The 14,702-nt window shown below is 41.1% G+C and overlaps 2 protein-coding genes across 2 annotated transcripts in view; one reads left to right on the top strand and one right to left on the bottom strand.

Annotated features, from left to right (window-relative positions):
- The window catches only part of BAG1 (BCL2 associated athanogene 1), a 33,371-nt gene that overhangs the window by 12,217 nt on the left and 6,452 nt on the right, over window positions 1–14,702 (bottom strand). The window lies entirely within an intron of this gene.
- Window positions 167–12,281, top strand: CHMP5 (charged multivesicular body protein 5). The gene is made up of 8 exons (XM_006758589.2): window positions 167–408; window positions 1,543–1,647; window positions 2,993–3,039; window positions 4,636–4,729; window positions 4,865–4,936; window positions 7,832–7,940; window positions 9,211–9,323; window positions 11,601–12,281. The coding sequence occupies exons 1-8, from the start codon at window positions 340–342 to the stop codon at window positions 11,649–11,651; spliced, it is 660 nt and encodes a 219-aa protein (XP_006758652.1). The 5' UTR covers window positions 167–339; the 3' UTR covers window positions 11,652–12,281.

The following is a 14,702-nucleotide window of genomic DNA, read 5'->3' as shown; positions in this document are numbered from 1 at the left end:
CCACGCCCCTTGGGGCGAACCCCGCCCCTACCCTATACTGGGGAAGCCGCCCTGGGTCCCACCCACTCAGATGAGGCCCCGCCTTGCTGACCTGAAGCCACGCCCTCACGTCGTCCAGCGTGGCCACGCCCCCTGCTGACTTTCTATCCAGCACCTCCAATCTCCTGGAGCTCTTCTTCCCCGGAAAAGGCCGAGCTGAAAACCCGACAAAGGGATCGGGAAACTCCGAGAGGCACAGTGCGCTTGCACACGGGGAGCCGGAAGTCAAGACCAAGGCGGTGTTGTCTCTGCTTCCGTTTCTGGTTTTGCTCCAGTGTTTGGGTTTTCTTCGCAGCCAAGATGAACCGATTCTTCGGAAAAGCGAAACCGAAGGCTCCTCCGCCCAACTTGACTGACTGCATTGGCACGGTGGGCGCTTGACCACACATAGCTAGGCTTTGGGCCTCTGAACCCTTTACCCCACCCACCTCCCGGCTCCCGGCTCCCGGCTCCTACTCCTCCACCCCATTCCCGGGCCCGGGCCCATTACACCTCGGCTCTTTCCACTCCACCTTCGTTCCTGTTACCCAGGCGGTTCCTGACGCCACAAACCAGGGACCCCTGACCTATCGCTGTCTCCCCCAACTGGCACCTGACCCTTGATGCCCGCTGCCGCATCCACTCGCTCTTTCCTTATACCATACACACTTCCCACTTTGTCATTACCCCTCTTTCATCCCTCTCCCACGTCAGGACTCTCTTGACATCCTAGGTCAACATATCTGTACCTGATCCTGGATCTCAGTAACAAAACTCAGAAACCTGGTCCTGGGCATTAAGCCACCACCCTCTATCTAGGGAACAGCATTAGAGCTCCAGCTCCAGCCAGTCTACAGCGCACTAGCTCATTTCACACACCTGGTGGAGTCCCTAGCCTGACTAGTTTCTGATTCTAGGGAAATTGCACTTAGTCGAGTGACTCTCAAATTATTTTTCTGCCCAGACGCGCTTGAGGGAGACCCTGGAAAGTCAGAATCTGGGGGATGGAGTATAGCATATAAAAGCCCCCCAAAGTTTCTGTCTGGGGATTCCGCCCCACCCCTTTGGGCACATGCTGGTAAAGAGCCCAGGCCAGGCTGGAAGCCTGGACCTCCAAAGTGTTTTCCACCCTTCACGATGTGATCCTCTTTATTTTTCTTTTCTTCCTCCATCCATATTCCTTTCTCTCTTGCTTCTTCTCCTGTAAGTATCTATCTATCTATATAAAAGCGTAACAGACGGTTACCACTGGTCCACCGAACAACAGGTGGACCAGTTGCTATGATGTGCACTGACCACCAGGGGGCAGATGCTCAACGCTGGAGCTGGTAGTCAGTGTGCTCCCACAGCCAACCTCCTGTGGTCAACCTCCCACAGCCCGCCCTGGTCCGGCTGGCCAGATGGGCCCCTATCGGCCCCGATCGCCAGCCAGGTCAAGGGACCCCCCCCACCGGTGCACAAATTCGTGTACTGGGCCTCTAGTATTGTAATAACGGCCACTACCTTTTATATTTTCCCCTTAAGGTGGACAGCAGGGCAGAATCCATTGACAAGAAAATTTCTCGACTGGATGCTGAGCTAGTGAAGTATAAGGATCAGATCAAGAAGATGAGGGAGAGTCCTGCAAAGGTAAGGTAGGCAGGAGCTGCTGTGACAGCCTAATTTAAGCACCTGTGGAAATAGCATGTGGTGAGGGCCTGGTGAGAGATACAGAAGACATGCTCACAGTCTGGTAAGTAGAAAACCTATGTGAGGGAAGAGAGTTTACAACCAGATATGAGATGGAGACTGAGGCTTTGATCTGATGGAGAGAAGATACTGACTACATATCCAAAAGCATGTATGTGGGAATTAGCATATTCTGCTGAGAAAGTGGCAAATCTGGAGAGAAGGACTGAGCCATGTTCAGGCATAATGAGTTGCCAAGCTGGTCCTGTTAGATAGGTGTAATAGACTGATTAAGGAGTAGCATGCTGGGGAAAAAGTGGCCTTGATAAAGTCACCTAATTTCTTATTTTCCTCTTCTGCTAGGTAGAAACAGAATACTCTACTAAAGTGCATGGATTGTGGTTATAGAACTACCTTTATTGCTTCCATCTTTATAACATTAACCATTTGAGTGAGGACAAGTTACTTAGCATCAATGAACCTCAGCTTTCTGATCTGTAAAATAGGGTAATATCTATTTAATAGTGTGAGGATTAAATTAGGTAATTCATGTGACCTACAAAGTACTGTGTCTAGTACATAGAAACATTCAGTAAATGTTAGGTATTATTAATACCTGTGAAGTAATAACATCTGCTTTCCCTTCATTAGAGGAGACAAATAAAATGATTTATGGAACCATATAGAAAGTGACAAGGGAAGAGACAAGAAGCTTTCCTCAGACATTTTAGTGACCAGAGGCAGGAAAGCTCATTTAGATTTGATGAGATGAAAGCTTAAACCATGGTGGTAGTCAGGAGAATGATATAATTCAATTTGAAAGTGAGTTCTGACAATCAGTAATAACTATTCATGAAGAGACGACAGAGAGAGGAAAGGTAAGGTTGATATAAAGGTTCTCATATAAGAAGTGAGAGATCGATGGGGCTGTTGTTAGTCATTTCCAAGGAGAGAGCAGGTTGAGGAGTTTGTGTATGTTTGAGTTTGAGTGGATAGCAGGATGTCCAAGTTGGGGATCTCCTAAAGTAATTGGATATACAAAATCAGCACTGTTGAGGCTGAGGATGGAATAAACATACACTAGGAAAAAGACATGCAGTTCATTCACTGAGATATGGGATGCAAAGGCAAAGAAGAATTGAGGCTTAATGGCTGTGCTTGTGGGTTGAAGAATAATGCAGGAGACACCATATCTGCTAATTTGAAGAATAGAATAAATAGATATGTACATTTGGGGATATGGAAGATTTGCTTTGCCACGTATATACTTTTTACTTCTTTTCATTAAAATCTATTTTCTCCTCAGAATATGGTCAAGCAGAAAGCCTTGCGTGTTTTAAAGCAAAAGCGGATGTAAGTTATATGCATAATCTCCTTTCTTTCACAGGTTTGACCAAAAGAAATGATCTTCCATCCCCTCAGGTTTTTATACCATTTTATAAGCATTCTTTATGTAATTACAAATTCCATGTAGTACATATATAGTTAGCTGGCTTTTTCTTCCCCTATATATTCAGCAACATCTGTTGTAGCACCATCCATTAAAAATTTTTTTTTACTCCTCACCCTAGGATATTTTTTCTATTGATTTTCAGAGAGAGTGAAAGGGAGGGAGGAGGAAGAAAGAGAGAGAGAGAGATCGACAGGTTGCCTCCTGCACACTCCCCAACCAGGGGCAGGGAGTGAACCCGCAACCCAGGTAGGTGCCCTTGACCTGGAATTGAACTCACGACCCTTGGGTCTGAGGGCCAATGCTCCAACCATTAAGCAAAACCAGCCAGGGTGCACCATCTATTTAAACAGAACTTTTTGCTATGATAGGGATGTTATATTTATGCTGTCCAGTTCAGAATCTTTTAGCCATGGGTGGCTATTGAGCACTTGAAATGTGGCTAGTATGACTAGGAATTGAAGCTTTAATTTTATTTAATTTTAACAGTTTAAGTTTAACTAGCCATATGTGACTTATGTCTTCTGTATTGGACTGCCCAAATCTATAGGGTTTGGTTCTCCCATTATTTATTTAATTAGAGTGTGCCTTTAAAATATACATATATTTTTTTTATTGATTTCAAAGAGGAAGGGAGAGAGAGAGATAGAAACATCAATGATGAGAAAGAATCATTGATTGGCTGCTTCCTGCACGCTCCACATTGGGGATCGAGCCTGCAACCTGGGCACGTGCTCTGACGGATCAAACCACAACCTCCTGGTTCATAGGTTGACACAACTATTGAGCCACGCCACCAGGCTAGAGTGTGCTTTTTAAATTTTTGTTTGTAAAATTGGGAATCTTGGATATTTGTTCCCTCCCACCAGGAGATTTAAGGGTCCTTAAATAGTCTTACCCTTTGCCCCAGAATTCCACTTCTGGGAATTTAGCATAGGAAATAATGTAAAACGTTATAAAGACATATATATATTAATACCTTGTAGCAACAAATGTAATAATATTAAATGGAAACTAGCGTTATAACTAAAATACATATACAAAAGAAAAAGGCTGGAGAGTTGCATCAAATGATATTTGGTTAGAGGAGTGATTTTTCAGCAGGCGTGCTGCAAGACCTTTTAAAACATGCAATACCTGACAAGTCAGGAACACTGACCTCTTTTCCCTTAGATTGCCAAATTAAAAAATGACAACAGCCAACATAACAGTAGTCATCTGGTGTGAATGAATCAAAATTATATCTATTTTCTTATCAGATTGGCAAAAAAATATATTTTTTGGTCTACCGCAGAATTTTAGTAATTAGTTTATGTGTGCCATGAAATGAACAAGGTTGAAAATTGCTGGGTTAGAGTGATTGTTTTAGCCAATTTTATTGCATATTTAATTTAAAAACTCTTTTTAAAAAAGAAAATTCTTATTTAGTATTAGACATACTTTCTTCTTGAGGATTTCTATCTGTCTCACATTTGCCATTCTCAATTTACTCTAAAAAGGTACGAGCAGCAGCGGGACAATCTTGCCCAGCAGTCATTTAACATGGAGCAAGCCAATTACACCATCCAGTCATTGAAAGACACTAAGACCACGGTACTTCCATAGCACCTTTTCCCGTGATTTTATTTTATTTTTGTACTCTTGTGCTCTTTCCTGTGGTTTTTAAAAGACAGTTTAACCAGCATGGCTCTTTAAGACATTGTGTTTTTTTCTGAACCTTTTTTTTAGGTTGATGCTATGAAACTGGGAGTAAAGGAAATGAAGAAAGCATACAAACAAGTGAAAATTGACCAGATTGAGGTGAGATATATACTGGCTTCTGCAAGAATGCACTAGTTTCTGAAAGAATCCAAATGAATGTGTATGTGATGGGAAGGGCACAAAAGGGATTGACCTTTGGGCCTGCCGTTTACAAATAAGTAACTTAGAGAAAGGGCACCAAAGGTCTCTCTTTCCTTGTTAATGCAAGGTTCCTAATACCACATATTGCTAGTATGAAGATGAAATAAATGAGCTGGTGTATCTACATCAGCCGTGGACAAACTCTGGCCCAAGGGCCGGATCCGGCCCGTTTGAAATGAATAAAACTACTGAAAAAAAGACTGTACCCTTTTATGTAATGATGTTTACTTTGAATTTATATTAGTTCACACAAACACTCCATCCATGCTTTTGTTCCGGCCCTCCGGTCCAGTTTAAGAACCCATTGTGGCCCTCGAGTCAAAAAGTTTGCCCACCCCTGACCTACATGCACAATGCCTGGCACATAATAAGCACCAATAAACACCCAGGTTTCTGTTACTTCTAATTCAATGATTTTTTAGTCTGTTTTCTCAATTGTAAAGTAGTTATGTTGCTGTCCATCTCCTGGGATTGTCATGAGTGTAAAATGAGGAGATATATGTAGAATGCTTAAAACAGTCCTAGTGTGGAGTTGGTTCGCTTTTCTAATAATGTTCTTTATATTTTTAATAATGTCATTAGGTCCTTAAAATTAGCATTTCTCTTGAGATCATGTTTTGGCTGGGACGTGAGCCCCAACCTGGGGCAGGGAGTAAACCTGTAACCCAGATACATGCCCTTGATGGGGAATCGAACCTATGATCCTTCCATGCGCAGGCTGACATTCTAACCACTGAACCATAATGGTCAGGGCTTTTTAAATATTTGTAAATGTTTTTTCCATTTTACTTTCTACCCTTTATTTGGAAAAACAAACTTCTGATTTGGGGGCTAGGAAGGAGTTTTCAAATGTTTTGCATTGCTCTAGAACAGTGGTTCTCAACCTTCTGGCCCGTTAAATAGAGTTCCTCATGTTGTGACCCAACCACAAAATTATTTTTGTTGCTACTTCATAACTGTAATGTTGCTACTGTTATGAATCGTCATGTAAATATCTGATATGCAGGATGGTCTTAGGCGCTGACTCCAGAGTTAGCTCTTCAACCCATTATACAACTGCCCTTTATTATGCTGTACCCCTTCTTAGATTGGTTTTACATTTTTTCTGGCCTTGGAGTAGTGTTCCAGTTAAGCAAGTAGATTATTCACAAATGATTTATGCCCTCAGTCAATGGTTTTCACCAGCCCAGTCTCAGATCTCAAACCTTTCCTTTTTCTATTTCTGTTTCCCCAACAATGGCAGACCCAGTATAACTTTTTTATACCACCCAGTTGTTTCTGCTACTGCCTCCTTTCTTACACAGTCTTTGGCTAACTCAAGAAGAGTGATTTGCGTATTTCAATTACCTCTTTTTCTCCGTTAATTAGGAAAAATGTTGGTAGTGTAGTTGTTGCTTGATGTAATGTTTCAGGTAAACTTTCTATAATGACAGAAGATGGGTATCTATTCTTGCACTAGGACTTTGGATTTCCATGAGGCACCTTAAATTCAAATGCAAGATCGCCAGTTTTGTTTCCACTTAATTATTTTTTTGTTAATCCTCACCAGAGGATCTTTTTTCCATTGATTTTTAGAGAGCATGGAAAGGAGGGAGGGGAAGAAAGAGAGAGAACAACAACGTAAGAGAGACATTTCTATTGGTTGCTTCCCGCACTTTCCCTGACTGGGGCCTGGGATCTAATCTGCAACCCAGGTACATGCCTTTAATTGGGAATCGAACCCATGACCCTTTCGTGCATGGGCCAATGCTCTAACCACTGAGAACCACTGTCCAGGGCCCTCTTTATTTTTAAGTTTACATTTTTACCACCAAAAACAGGAGGAGGATTATATAGGTCAATTTTATTTATAGTTATTATTAGGGAAAATCTTCAAACTTGTGATTTTTAAATAATTATTATTTTTAAAAATCTTTATTGTTGAGAGTATTATAGATGTGTCTCCCCTCCTATCTTCCCCCCATTGCCTCCCTCCACCCGGATTCTGCCCTACCCCAGGCCTTCACCACCCTATTGTCTGTATTGTCTGTGTCCTTGGGTAATGAATGTATGCATATAAGTTCTTTGATTAATCTCTTCTTGCCTCCCCTCCCTATTTCCCTCTGAGATTCGTCAGTCTGTTCCACATTTCCATGCCTCTGGTTCTATTTTATTCATCAGCTTATTTTGTTCATTAGATTCCTTGTTCATTTATTATTATTAGATTCACTGTTGATAGATAAGTACTTGTTGCCATTTTATTGTTCAAATTTTTTATTTTTTAAAAATACTTCCTTAGCCGAAACCGGTTTGGCTCAGTGGATAGAGCGTCGGCCTGCGGACTGAAGGGTCCCAGGTTCGATTCCAGTCAGGGGCATGTACCTGGGTTGCGGGCACATCTCCAGTGGGAGATGTGCAGGAGGCGGCTGATCGATGTTTCTCTCTCATCGATGTTTCTAGCTCTCTATCTCTCTCCCTTCCCCTCTGTGAAAAATCAATAAAATATATTTTTTAAAAAATACTTCCTTAAGCTCACTTTCTTTTAGTTTTAATGAGAAGGAACATGCAGGAGTTGCTTGAACTTGTCCTTTAGTGGAGCATCTGCTCAGCTGTTGACTAAAAATAATCACTAGCCAAGGACTGAGGTAAAAGAGGGGAGCTAACAGTTGTTAAGAACTTGTTATGTGATCTGCATTTTTTTGTACATCATCTTTTTAAAAATTACTTCTTTCTAAGTTCAGAGGAGAGAGTAGGGGCACGAGGCAGAGTAAAATGGTAAAAAATGAATAAAAATTGTGTCATATATTCCTATAGGATTTACAAGACCAGCTAGAGGATATGATGGAAGATGCAAACGAAATCCAAGAAGCACTGAGTCGTAGCTATGGCACTCCAGAGTTAGATGAAGATGACCTAGAAGCAGGTAAAGTTATGGAAAAAGCAACGCACATGTAGCTTTAGAGTCTGAAAGGAGCACCCGCCTGGGACCTTTCCCCAAATGCTAGAGAAAATTCCTGTGAGGTTTTACTGGAGAGGTAGTTTATGGTCCAGCCTTTGGGAAGACAGCTTGTGTGGCAGCCACATTGGACTTGCATACTCCACCTACAACTCTGGGATGGACAAGCTCTGAAGGAAGGTCCACACAAAGGCCTCTGCTGACCGGTACTTGGTATCTAAACACTGCCTTTCCCTGCTGTTTTCCTTTTGATTTTGGTCTCCCTATTTTGCTACTGGAACTCCTGTCCCTCAGAATAGCAAAGTAGATCAAGAAATAGTAGTTGATAAATACTATTGTGCATATACTATATACCAGACACTGTTAGGTTTGGAGATTCAGCATTGGAGAAAACAAATATGACCCCTGAATTCATGAAGCTTCTTAAGCAGGGGTAAGAAACTGCTTCTTTCAAGTAGTTCATTACAAGAGCACAAGTGGTTAGAGAAGTATGGGATATCATGAAGCACATAACTGGGGAATCTAACATATTTGGGATATGGGACCTAAAGGATGAGTAAGGCCCTGCTGGCTGGTGTGGTTCAGTAGTTATGCGTCGACCTATGAACCAGGAGGTCACAGCTTGATTTACAGTCAGGGCACATGCCTGGGTTGCAGGCTCCATCTCCATGTTCTGCTTTTGCCTAGAGCCTCCCCAAACCCACTCATTTTTTAATTTTCTTATTTCCCATCTAAAATCTCCCCTAATGAGTCTTTGCCTGCTATTATTGTTCCTCCTGGGCACTTTCTACTCACTATGCTATATACTTTTTTGAAAAGCCTGATTCAGGTAATGATTACTTGTATACAACAATTTCTGCCTATTTTCATTCTCTTCTTTCAAGTTCAATAAATGAGAGAGAATTTTTTACATTTAATATTATCAGGATTTTCTCATTTGAATTGATCAGCTGATGACTATAGATTCTTCTCATGAAGACTGGGGGCCTTATGAACCCATGAAGAATGGTTATTTTGTTTGTTTTACTTTGATTTTTGTTTTTCATAGATTTTATCACATCAGTTCCATAGAAAATTTCTTATAATGCTAATCTTTTATTTTGAAAATAGAAATTAATAATCCCTTTTCCTTTGTTTTTATATGTTCATCTAATAAATAATTGGGCTTTCTTAACACAAGCTGCCAGTTTTCTTGGTTCCACATTTTTTTTTTTTATGTTGACTATTTCAATTTCAGAGTTGGATGCACTGGGTGATGAACTTCTGGCTGACGAAGACAGTTCTTACTTGGATGAAGCTGCATCTGCACCTGCAATTCCAGAAGGTGTTCCCACTGACACAAAGAATAAGGTGAAAGCTTTTTCTGTTTGTAATTTCTATGCAAATCATAAAGGTTTATGCTTGATCACCAGTCTGGGATTCTAAAAAGTACTATTAAGTTAAAACAAGGAAAGACTGTCTCGGTCATTATTTTGAGTACCCTTGAAAGTCCAGTTCTCTCACATTGGATTATGAACAGGCTGTGTAGATAGTGTCACAGAGACCAGGAATGTTTTCATACAATGACAATTTATGTAATATTACAAGTTACCCTTGTTGTGAACTTGCACTGAGTGCCTTTTAAGTTTTAGACATTTCCTGGAAAAACATCAGCAGCACATGCATGAACTGTGCTAGGCTACAGAGTAAAAGAAAGTTCTACTCTCCAGGAACACTGGTTAATTAGAGGGTGGATGTTTTTAAACTAGGGATTAACAATTTAAGTATAAAACCTAATGTAGAATGATTCTAATTCAATACGGTAAAAGAAGCAGGACACTGGATTGAAGTCTCTGCCACTGACTGAGACCTTGGCAAATCACTTAGCTGTTTCAAACCTCTCTGGTCCTTGCATCTGTGAAATGCAGGTATGATCTCACACAATTGTTGTGCAGATAAAATTAGATCCTGTATGTAAGGGCTTTGCGAACTTAAAACCCTGTCCAAAGTGACATGGTTATTATTATTATAAATAGAGGTCCGATGCACAAAATTCATGCAAGGGGCTTGGCCCTCGCAGTCCCGGCTGCCTCGGCTGGCCCTTGCAGCCCCAACTTTGTCCAGACGGTCATTCTGCTGTCCGGTCTAATTAGCATATTAGCTCTTTATTATCTATAATAATAAAAGCGTAATATGCTAATTAGACCGGACAGCCGAACAAGGGCCGAGGCAAGCCATCACAGCTGCGAGCGCCAAGCCCCTTGCATGAATTTTATGCATCGGGCCTCTAGTATAGGATAAAATTTTGCTGCATATGAAATCCTGCTCATTCCATCTTAGGTCCTGATGTAGTGTGTCATTTTTTTGTTGTTGCCACTGGACATTTACAGTCCTGGTGTTTTCCTTATCTCCCAACATACACAATGTAGTTGACAGAATACTTGAGTGGAAACCAGTCTCAGCTCTATCTTTATTCACTGTGTAACTTTGAGCAAATTAGCAATTCATGTCTCCTCTCTGAATTTCATCAGTGTTTTTCCACCTGTAAAATGTGGGCAGCAAAAAGTGGCCAGGTAATTTCTCAGGACGCTTATAGCTGTTTTCTGTAAATGCTTGTCTTCCCTTACTCTAGTCCTCCCATCTGCCTTGAGCTTGAGGTCATCTTACCTTTCTCTCCCTCACACCACCCCCACACTTCTGGCCACTTCAGTGTTCCAGGTGCATAGATTGTTTGTTATCAGCAGACGTGAAAGAATTTTTATGAATACCACCATAGCCCACCTTTTTAATTCCCTGAAGCATGTATGTTAGGTCTACTTCTAGAAGGTCACAGGTTCCTAAGTTAAAGTGCTGTTGGGATATGGTTTCTAAATTGATAGCAGTATCACTGCCTATACGTTTGTAGGACAGTATGTTATGGCAGTAACTGCCTGTTCCAGCACTGCTCCTTCAAGTATTTGGGAGGTTATAAAAGTTAATTGCTCACTTTAGGGATCAGAGTGAAAATGGGAATCTGGAGCCAAGGACTAACTCCTCAGCCTTTCCTCCTTGACCCTCCCAGCCCTGTTTTCCCCTTTCTAGATTTACACTGCAGTTTCTTTCTGTTTCTGTGTCTCTCTTACTCTTCCTTTACCCTGTAAAGATCACCTCTTTGATCTCTTCTAGTTCTTGTCCAGGTTCATCACTTCCTTCCTTACCTTTCATAAAAAAAATCTCTCATCTTCTGATTTTGATTTTCGTTGATTAAACATTTGGAGATGAGTTTTAACTATTAAATATTTGTAATCATTTTTTTTAATCAGTTGAAAAATAGTGGTACTATGAGAATATTATGCTATGTGAAATAAGTCAGGAAAAGCTAAAGAACCACATGATTTCACTCATATGTGGGATATAAAACTGAAACTCATGGGCAGACAACAGTGTGGTGATTATCAGAGGGAATGGGGTGGGGAAGTGGTAGGGCTGGAAGGTATACTAGTAGTTTGACTTGGGGTGGTGGGCACAAAGTTTACTATTTAGATCTTGTATCTTAGAAATGTACACTTGAACCCTATATGATCCTATTAGCCAATATCATCCCAATACATTTAATAAAAATTAAAAAAAAGATAAATAGTGGCACTAAACATTGCTTCCTTTTTACAGGATGGAGTTCTCGTGGATGAATTCGGATTGCCACAGATCCCTGCTTCATAGACTTGCATCGCTCAAGTACATCTTGTAAAATAAATACATATTCTGGGACTAGGAAATATTTATCTTTCCAAATTTATCATAACAGATTATGGTTTCTTTCCTTTCTTTGAAGGAAAAGTTAATTACATTGCTCTTTTTTTTCCCATTAAGAGACTCAACATTTGGGTGATGCTTTCTTTGTACTAAATTTTTACTCCTTTTCTCTTAGGAAAGACTAACTTACTTAAAAGTATCAATGGCATGTATGATTTCATTCCTATAATTTGAAATAAAATCAAGGAAATGGGACTCTTTAGATTTTATGATAGTTTAACTCCATTATCTCAAATTGACCTGATAAAATTGATAAGGCAGATGGGATTTCTGGGACTCTTCATATTATGATTCAAAATCATTTGCGGTATTATAGGTTGGTTAAAGTGATGGCCTTTTTAAATAAGTATTGTTGTGTCTTGTGAGTAAAGCATACTGTGTCCAATATTGGAATGGAATTAATACTATGTCATGAGTGGATGGTTTTATTCTATGGTTCCCTCAGTATTACAGCCTGACTTGTAACAGTAATGAATATTTCTTGATATTTAATGTATAGGACATTTATTTATACTCAATAAATATTTTTCAAAAGGATATAACTTTAATAATATCACTTCCGCCTGAAACCTCCGCTGTAGAAACCAAATTTAATATAATTTTAATGTTGCCTGGCCAGTGTTGCTCAGTGGGTGAGCATGGACCCATGCACCTAGAGGTCATCGGTTCGATTCCTGGTCAGGGCACATGCCCTGGTTATGGGCTCAATCTCTGACAAGGGACATGCATGGAGCAGCCAATCAATATTGGTGGTTCTCTCTCATCCACGTTCCTATCTCTCTTTTCCTTCCTCTCTCTAAAAATCAATTTAAAAAAGTTAATATAATTTTAATGTCAATTCAGCCTAAAAACTCCACTACAGAAATCGAATTTACCCGGTGGCATTGTGGTAGAGAGGAAAGATTGAGGAACAATCCAGGCTTGGGCCCTGGGTCTGCTATGTAATAGCTACTAGGTAGCCTCCTCACTTCTATTTCCTTAGTAGTAAAATTGTGCTTACCTCACAAGGCTCTTGTGAGGAATAATGGAGATAATTGTCATGAGTACTTTGTTATCTGCAACATGCTATTTTCATATGAGGGTTTATTAACAATAAAAAAGCAGGGGCTTCTTTCTTTTCTTGGGAGTGCCACAGCAAGTCCAAATTCCTGCCTGATTTCAGGATCTTTCATGATCCATCCTCCTTTCCACACTCAACTTTTCACCAACAACATTCCCTCCTCCACCTTGCTGGGTGCCTCACAATGCCACATGCACCAGCCTTTCATGTGTCAGCAGTTCACAACAGAATTGAGCATAAAATACAGAGTTCCCATATACTCCCTATCCCCACACATGCACAACCGCACCCCCCACTCCAACCCCACAACTATAGACATTCTGTCCCGGAGTGGCACATTTGTTATAATCTATGAACCTATATTGATAGATTTTATCTCAAAGTCCATACTTTTGGTGGTGTACATTCTATGGGTTTTGACAATATACCTACCATTGAAGTACCATACAAAATAGTTTCACTGTCCTAAAAATCTGTGCTCTGCCTGTACCTCCCTACCTCCCCCTAAGCCCTGGCAACCACTGATTTTTTTACTGCCTCCATAGTTTTGCCTTTTCCAGAATGTCATCTAGTTCAAGTCATACAGTATGTAGCCTTTTTACATTGGCTTCTTTCACTAAGTAATATGCATCTAAGTTTCCTGCATGTGTGTGTGTTTGTTTGTTTTTTGCTTGATAGCTCATTTCTTTTTAGCACTGAATAATGCTCCATTATCTGAGTGTACCACAGTTGATTTATTCATTCCTCTGCTAAAGTACTCTTGGTTGCTTTCAAGTATGGGACATTATGAATAAAGCTTCTATAAACGTACCTGTGCAGCTTTTTTTGTGGACATGAGTTTTCAACTCCTGTGACTAAATACCAAGGAGTTCAAACACCCCCCTCTCTCACAGCCAGTCCTCCAGTTTATTTATTTGGAATCCACAAACAATATGCTAAAGTTTTTTTGAACCTCAGCTCTTTGCATAAAATAGGAAAGGCAGAATAAATGTTTATTTACTTACATTTATTTACAACTTTTGAAAATAATGAATAGGTTTCCTAGTGTACCAGTAATAAATAAATTATTGCCTTTCAGTTCCAAATTTACCTTATTGCCTGCTCTGTGAAATGGATTTGGGCCTTTTAAATATTTATCCCTTTCCTGCTCGTAGATATTAAGCTTTGCCAGTAGAGGGCACCAGAGAGAGATTGCAGGAAAAATGGGGTTGGTTTCCTGTTTCTAGTTAGGCTTCTGTGCTCTGGGCAGCTTCTCCAGTGTCTGGCTCCTGTAAGGCCTATGGCTTCTTCAGCAGCTGGCTTTTTCAGTGTATGGTAGCTAGCAGCCAGAAACTTCTTCTGGCATCCCCCTAAGATGGTTTGTAGTGGAGTGTCTCTTGTGAGACACCTCTCTATACATGGCTCTTCCCAACACCCTACAGTAAGTAGATATATGGCAACCTCATATATATATACACTAGAGGCCCGGTGCATGAAATTCATGCAATGGGGGGTCGAGGGGTCCCCCTAAGCCCAGCCTGCACCCTTTCCAATCCGGGACCCCTCGTGGGATGTCCGACTGCCGGGCCTACACTGGCAGTTGGACATCCCTCTCACAATCCTGGACCACTGGCTCGCCTGGTTGCCCCTAACTGTCCCCCCTGCCAGCCTAATCGCCCCTCACTGCCTCTGTGTACAGGTCTGATCATCCCTAACTGCCCTCCCTTGCTGGCCTGGTTGCCCCCAACTGCCACCCCTCATGGCCGCCCCCTGCTGGCCTGGTCGCCCCACACAGCCTGCTGTTCAGTCCTTTGGTCGTCCCTCACTAATCCCCCTGCAAGCCTGGTCATAGGCAGCCATCCTGTGAGGGCATGAGAGTTAATTTGCATATTACCTCTTTATTATATAGGAAGGGTGTG

This window comes from Myotis davidii, unplaced genomic scaffold (genome assembly GCF_000327345.1).
Source record: "Myotis davidii unplaced genomic scaffold, ASM32734v1 scaffold534, whole genome shotgun sequence".
In the NCBI taxonomy this organism is placed as follows: Eukaryota; Metazoa; Chordata; class Mammalia; order Chiroptera; family Vespertilionidae; genus Myotis; species Myotis davidii.
This window is presented reverse-complemented; position numbering and strand designations above follow the sequence as displayed.